Source organism: Bactrocera neohumeralis, chromosome 2 (assembly GCF_024586455.1).
Source record: "Bactrocera neohumeralis isolate Rockhampton chromosome 2, APGP_CSIRO_Bneo_wtdbg2-racon-allhic-juicebox.fasta_v2, whole genome shotgun sequence".
NCBI lineage: Eukaryota > Metazoa > Arthropoda > Insecta > Diptera > Tephritidae > Bactrocera > Bactrocera neohumeralis.
The window spans coordinates 81376062-81383547 of record NC_065919.1 but is presented as its reverse complement, the minus strand read 5'-3'; the positions used below and the strand labels follow the sequence as shown (position 1 = coordinate 81383547).

At 37.1% G+C, this 7486-nt stretch overlaps 1 protein-coding gene across 4 annotated transcripts in view; it reads right to left on the bottom strand.

The window, feature by feature from the left end:
• Window positions 1-96: 96 nt before the first annotated feature.
• The window catches only part of LOC126764882 (protein single-minded), a 56267-nt gene continuing 48877 nt past the window's right edge, over window positions 97-7486 (bottom strand). For all 4 annotated transcript variants that reach the window (XM_050482561.1, XM_050482552.1, XM_050482533.1 and 1 more), the window contains exons 7-9: window positions 6223-6329; window positions 5820-5967; window positions 97-3873 (exon numbers count right to left, since the gene is read on the bottom strand). In XM_050482561.1, the coding sequence (XP_050338518.1) occupies window positions 2568-3873; window positions 5820-5967; window positions 6223-6329 (1561 nt within the window). In that variant the 3' untranslated portion in view covers window positions 97-2567. The remainder of the gene's footprint in view (window positions 3874-5819; window positions 5968-6222; window positions 6330-7486) is intronic.

The following is a 7486-nucleotide window of genomic DNA, read 5'->3' as shown; positions in this document are numbered from 1 at the left end:
CCAATAAAAAGGAAGAAAATTTAAAATAAGAACTATGTAAGCAACTTAATAAAATATTTGCTTTTCATTAAAATGTTATTTATTAAATTAAACACATTTTGTATAAATAATTATCACTTTATTTATATGTTTCTTTAGTTATATCTTATATTAGTCTGTCAACCGACTTTAATGTCAATATTTAGAAAAATCAAAGTATCATCAGCTGCTTAATCGTCTGAGCGATTTTCGCCAAGCATGAAATGGCTTAGAATTCCTTGTTTATTGTACATAAATACAGCTTACGAAGATCATTAATGCTCACTATTATTTAGTTCTATATATAATTTTGATTTTACGTACACTTTTTAAATAAATTTTTTATACTTTAGGTATTCTCAACATACAACATTTACATACGCCATGGATAAACCATAACGGTATTAAGCGAATAATTGGAGTACTCACAATTTTTGTACAGTTAATTTTACTCGCTTGTTTTTTTTTTTTATTTTAGCAATAAATTTATTTACATATTGTTATTACTTAATATTAAAGAAAATACACAAACAATTTGGCTTGTCAATTGCTTAACTTTGGGTAATAAATAAAATATTCTTTTAAGCACATAAGTAAAATTAAATAGCCCAGAAAAGAAAAAAAAAATACTAAATAAATTAATAAAAACTAAGTGAAGGCATTCCAAGTTGACATACATATTTTCATATTTTTTTATTCAATTAATATAAAAGTAAATAAGTGAATATGGTCACACTAGCCCTTGAAAACATCGCACAAGTGTTATGAGATCTAATATAATATATTTATAAAATATCTTCTGTATTGGCGTAGACACAGCTTACGCAGTTATAATTAACAAAAATGTATATAACATATATACTAAGTATAATATTTAAAGAACTTTAAAGAATTTTTGGAAAAGATACGATTTTGTTAGGTAAAGTGAATTTTTACGCAAACCTCCTAAAGTATATACATATGTATGTATGCATGTACATACATTTAATGAGGATTGCATTACAAACACAACTGATGTAAATTATTATTTTTTTTTTTAATTTTTTAATACCGAGAATTTTAATTTTAAAAAATTTTCATACCAAATGCCGGAACAAAGGAAGTTAAAAATAAATTGTTAACTTGAGAAACGAATCGAAAGATAAAAAATAAATTTTACAAATTTTAATCCTAAGTTTATACTACAATTGAGACAAAAAAATTGTTTTTAAATTTACTGTTTTCGCGCTTGAATATTCGTATTCTACGTTTTTGAAATAAAGCTTGTAGAGCCATCATCTTTAGTACTCTAGATCTATGATCGGCACACTTGTTCTTTCGAACCATTTATAAATAAAATTTTCAATATTTAATGCCGATAAATTTTATTTTGAAATTAAGAATTTTCAAAAAATTTTTATTTTTCGTAGTGAATATTTTCGAAGTTACACTCAATTTTTTCTCACCGATAAATATTTTTTTATAAACAATTTTGGGGCCGACATTTTGGTCAAAAATCGATTTTTTTTTTTTGGAAAACCGCAATTTTGTCAAAAATGTTTATATTGCATATAATTTCGATTAATGACTAGATTTAAAATTACTTTAACGAATTCTGTTTGGTTTTTTAATTTCAGAGGATCTAGTTCATATTGGTCACCCCAAAACGTCTTTTTGAGAGGAGCTTCCGGAGATCAGCTGTAGCTCTTTTCCAAATAAATATTTTTACATATGCTAAGTCTTAAAATACAGTAAAAAGATACCATAATATGTGTTCAAATTTTTGGATCAATAATTTTAAAAGTTTCCGCAGAAAAACTTCTGGAAAAATCGCTTTCCCGGCCTTCTAACTGTATTTAACACCTTATAAAAGGTAGTAAAAAGAAGTCTTGGTTAAGTTAATCAGAATTTAACTGGCAGATGATTGCTATTCAGATATTGAGAAAACGGCACTTACTATTTTAACAGGATAATCTGTAGGGTTGTGAACTTTTTTTGATATTAAAAAAATTTATTTTTAGTTGAAAATTTGCATATATTACACGGCAAAATTTATTTTCAAAACAAATTATTTTAAATTAATAAGTTTAAATTTTTTTAACATTTTATGTATATTTAATAACTTTTTAACTTATTAAACAGCAAAAGTGAGAGCACTAACTTTTTGGAAAAAAAAAAATTTAATTAAATTGATGAAATTTGCCTTAAATAAAACCATTTTGGCAATTTATTCGCATTAAAATGCCTGCTGGGTTCTCATAGCTCTTCTGGTGTAAAACTGCATATGCGGCCTTTTCCACAGCTAGTGCAGACCATATTCGACTAAATAAAATTGGCAATAAAATTAAATCGAAAATTATATATAGTTATGTATGTATATACATATATGTATTTTTGTGACTCAGTCCAATTTAATTAGCAGTAATTAGAACTATTAAAATTAACAACAACATTGCGCTGCGACCCGTTATAAGGTCATAGCAACATGACGACACCCAAGGCGCCCCCAATAAGAGCACAATACGTGCTTGACTGCTACCGATCCTGTGGATCGTACCAGCTAGCAAATGCTAATGTACAAAATCGTTGGGTATATAATGATGATGGGGGTCAACAATGACGCTGGTGTATTGTGGCTGCACGCTGACGCCCTTCTCCACGGCCACGGCGAATGAGCGCGCAATATGCTCATGCTGTTGTTGTTGTTGCTGCTGCTGTTGTAGTTGTTCATGCTCGTGTTGTTGTAGTTGATGTGCAACCAGCGTTGTTTGATGATGCTGATGCATTTGCTGGTGCTCCATTTGTTGTTGTTGTTGTGACTGAGACTGTGGCGTCGCTGGCTGTTGCAGCGTGGCAATGTGACTGGACGCCAAGTTTTGTTGCTGCAGCTGATGTGTTTGGTGATGATGCGCGTGTTGATGATGTTCCATAGATTGTAGGTGATGTTGTTGTGGTTGCTGCTGTTGTTGTTGTGTAGTCGGTGGTCCCGCCATAGCGGCCTGTTGATGCGAACTGCTATCCGACAAGTAATGCAATTCAAATGTGTGACTCAACTCGCTGTACGTCGTCTGCGGCGAATTACCCGTTATTATCGATGCATTTCCGGTGGACATTTGGCGCTCGCTTTCCGCGCTGCTGGAACAGCTATTGGAATTCGCCGAGTACGGTCGATTGAGTGACGTGGCTGATGGCGTCGCCTCATAGTAGTAGTGTTCACTGCCCGAGTTGTTATTGCTATTGTTCGTGCCGACACTGCCGCCGTAGTAGCCGGGGCCGGTGGTTGTGTCCGGGTATTGCATTTCGTGACCGAGCGTCGATGAAGTGACCACGAGATCGTTGATCGGCGGGAAGAGCGTTGTATAGTTGAGGTTTTCGTGTTGTGTTTGCGGTGGTAGCGGCACTTCGTGAGCATGCGCATGCGGATGCACGTGATGCAGATGATGCGCGTGCTGTGTGTGCACATGCGCATTCGGATGTGCATGCAGATGCGCGTGCTGATGATGCGGCAGTTGCGTGTGCATTATATGTCCCGTCATATAGGCATTATTGTTGTTATTGTTATGCGCTACGCCGTTGCCGGCGCCGCCGCCACCACTGCTGCTGCTGCCGCCAGTCAACACCGGTGTAAGCACGTTAGGTGGTAGATGTACGCCAGCACTCTCAAAACACGCGTCCAGTTTGGGACTCACGCTGAGCGCCGCGCAACTCGCCGTACTGCCAACGGCAATGCCATTGCTTAGCGCCGGGTGTGTGGCGACGGCAGCTGCGTGTGCCGCATGCAAAGATGGCGTCAACGCAGCCGAAGCGGTGATTGGCTCGCTCTTAACCACACCCGTTTGTATTTCATTGAGAATCAAGTCTTTGGCCTCTTGTTCACTGCAAAGGTGGTTGAAAACAAAAAGCAAGAATTAATAAAGGAATAGTTGGAAAATTTTGAAGGGTTGCAATTTAAAAAAAGTATTCTTGTAAGTATTATAAAATTCAGTAGATGCCTGAATCTTCACAGAAAAAATTAAAAATATTCGATTATTACTATATCAGTAGTGCTCGTTTCACATTGTATTTTATAGTATTGTTTACAGCGAGGTGTGTTCAAAAGATCCGGAAACTTTTAAATTATAGTTTGGAAGTTTGGAGAGTCCAATTATCGAACTTTTAGAACTTTAAAGAACCTTGTTTTACAAGAAAGATGAAAAATGGGACAAAATGCTTCGTTGATCACGTTTATATAGCGAACCACTTGCTCCAAATCAGATCCTCTTGCAGCTGCAGCTCCTGGTGGACTGACGTTGCAACCTTGTTGAGCCCTCTAGCCGATTACCTCGGAGTGGCCTCATCAAGGGTCCTTCCTTCTTAGCCTCAGGTTTACACGAATTGGTTACCACTTCTCACTCAAAGTTGTTCACGTTGCCCGGGGTGTTCGTGACGGACGCAGGAGTAGGGATTGAATATGGTAGCTCAATTGTGACTGGATACCCTTCCACACCCCATTTACACATTAATTGCGATCATAGACTTTAAATAGACATCGTAGGCCTCAACAACAGAGCAGCCTTTTTAGGTCTATAAGAAAAAGCAAACGACGTTGGTCTTGTTGATCGATGACAAGACCAAGTTCCTCGAGTTCACATACAAAGATTCATCGCGTCTTCGGTACTAAATCTCTCTAGCATAAATTCCATCAATAATCCAAGCTTAGAGTCTAGAGATTAGCTTAGAATAATTCTTGCCAACACGTGCTACTTTGGGTTGGTAGGCAATTGAGAAGCAGATCCCTCTCTCGACGAACAAATATTACGCTCTCTAAGTCTCTATTCATTTTATAGGGGGCAGAAACATGGAAGATGACTAAGCGAAATGAGAAAGCACTTGGAGCCATCGAGAGAACTGTTATTCGCAATATCTTTGGAGCCGTCCACATGAACGATGAATATACGAAGACGACGGAACCACAAACTACCATATATAAGCTATAAGGTGACATGGATATATAGTATAATAGTTAAGCGTATAAAACTTCAATGAATGCGCGGGTTAGACCATGTCGTTCGCATGGCAGGTGATGCTCCAGCGAAAAGCTCTTTCGTCTCGAGACCCACGCATCCAATAGAAGGACCAAATGAAAGCGACCTGTCTGCACTTGGAATGTTCAACTGGCGGAATCTCGCAATAGATAGAGGCAACTGATGAAGCTTCGTGTTCTTAAGTCAGACTGACCCACGGTTGTAGTGCCAAAGAAGAATAAGTGTTTCGATGTTTGGAAGAAACGCTGGCGGCATAAGTACTTAGCACCCAGTGGGGATTATTTTGAAATAATTTTGCCAAAAAAACGAAAATTTCCGTTATTGTTTTAACACACCTCGTATGTATGTACATACATACATAAGTACATATTAGTACTTAGGCATGTGTCTATATACTGTATGTCATTACAAAAAAACATATGTATGGTATATACTATACATATACATATATACAGTTACTAATGGGGTTATATCCCACGCTTAAAGCCCTAGACCATTTACTAGTAAAAATAAAGCCTGATAATAAAGCTTTTTATACATACATATGACAATAGCAATATGTCGCATCAAATGAGAAATATTTTCCTGCTGCAAATCTACTCGGCGCAATCACAAAATCCCTTCATAACAAAACAATCCTATTAAAACACTTCAGCATGGCCAATATTTTTTCAGCGCCAACGTTTCGTAATCCACCCGTTATTGGCTGGACTTACTCGTATTATTCAACACTATTTCCGTAATACACGTACACACACACACACACATGTATATACTATATACCAGCTTTGCACTCACCTAAGGACATAATTTACGCTGACGATGCAGTGAGTGCGCGAGGAGCGTGTGTTGTGCACGACGGTCGCGTACGACTGCACCCAGACCCAGCCGCCGCCCTTCGTCAGGAAGCGATAGTATTTGGTGGTGACTTGTCCTTTGTATACCACTGCAATAACGACAACATGTAAAATACAATGCAAATTAGTTGGAACAACAAAAGCGTATTGTAGAAAAATAAATAAATAAATATTGTAAATGCGTTGAAAATGAATTGAAAGGATTTCACTATAATTTGCTGGGAATTAAACGATTGTGCCTGGTGTGATTCGCTTTTTTCATTTTATTTGCATTTATTGTTTTAAATAAAAACATTGCGTGGCAGTCCATGACACACGCCGGCCAAATACTATATAATACTTACGTGTTTGGTGGGCGCAGCTCATGGCTCCAATGTCCGCAACGTGTATGTACTGATAGAGGGTTTTCTCTATGAGGTCTTGCGGTTCATAGCCGGTGAGTTGGGATACCCTGAAAAATTTAAATTAACAGATTTTTATTAGTTCAACAATTCACTTGTAAATTTGAGAAAAATAAATATTAAAAAAATAAAATTTCGGGCCATAAAACTTTGAGAGAGAGAGAGAGAGAGAGAAGAGAGCTGAATTAGAAGCTTTCTCTTTTTTGTTTAGAAACATATAATAGTATAACTGAATTAAAAACTATAACTAACTTCGAATTCTAACCTTTAATTATACTAATGATGGTGCTCAAAGAAGCTATGAGCTAGAGTTATTGTACCCCGAAAAAGATATAGAAGGTATCGTCGGAAACCGTAAAATCAAAAGCCGAAATGTGGAACTTAAACCGCTAAACCTAACCTGCTTCTAACTCATCTCTCTTCCACGGAACCACCGGATTAGGTATTACTGACTTCTAATCTATTGTAAGTTTCTTAATTTTGTCATAATTAGAGCTGACAGTTCGCTGACAGCTTTCCATTTTTCGGAGAACTGATACATATGTATGTGTTGCCAAATTTTCCAACTTGTGTGTAGATTTTAGCTTTTCCCTTATGTTTAAAAAACGGGGGCACTGCAAAAATACGTGTTCAGCGTCTGCTATGCAATCTGTACACGTCGGACAATACAGACTAACGTCATGATTAATTTGTAACAAATACTTTCTAAAGCATCCATGACCACTTAAACACTGCAATAGGTGGAAATTCAGGTCCCCAAGTCGTCTGTCTATCCACGAATGAATGTCTGGGATCAGTCTGTGCGTCCATCGTCCAACCTTTGGATGGGGTTTGCCATCGTTGCTGACACATTATAAGGCTCTTGGGTCTCTCTGCTTCTTTCTGCCTTTTAGACAACTCTGATAGCTGGTATAGTAGCACGACTTCGTCCCCTTTTGATGTCAATAGGCGGCATGCTGGCTTCACTTCACTTCACTTCACTTCAGAAGCATCGCTTGGTATCGTTCGGACTTATTACTCGGATTGCAGAAAATCTATACACCGTTTTTATTGGTCTTGCATGTGATTTTATGTCCAGCGCTTGTATCCAAATTAAGTCGGTTTAGCTATGCCCCTGAGTTTGTGTAATATCGATCTGAAATGTTTTCACATTCTTTTCTCACCTCGAAGCTTCATTCATTTGTCGATATCGGATCACCATAGTATA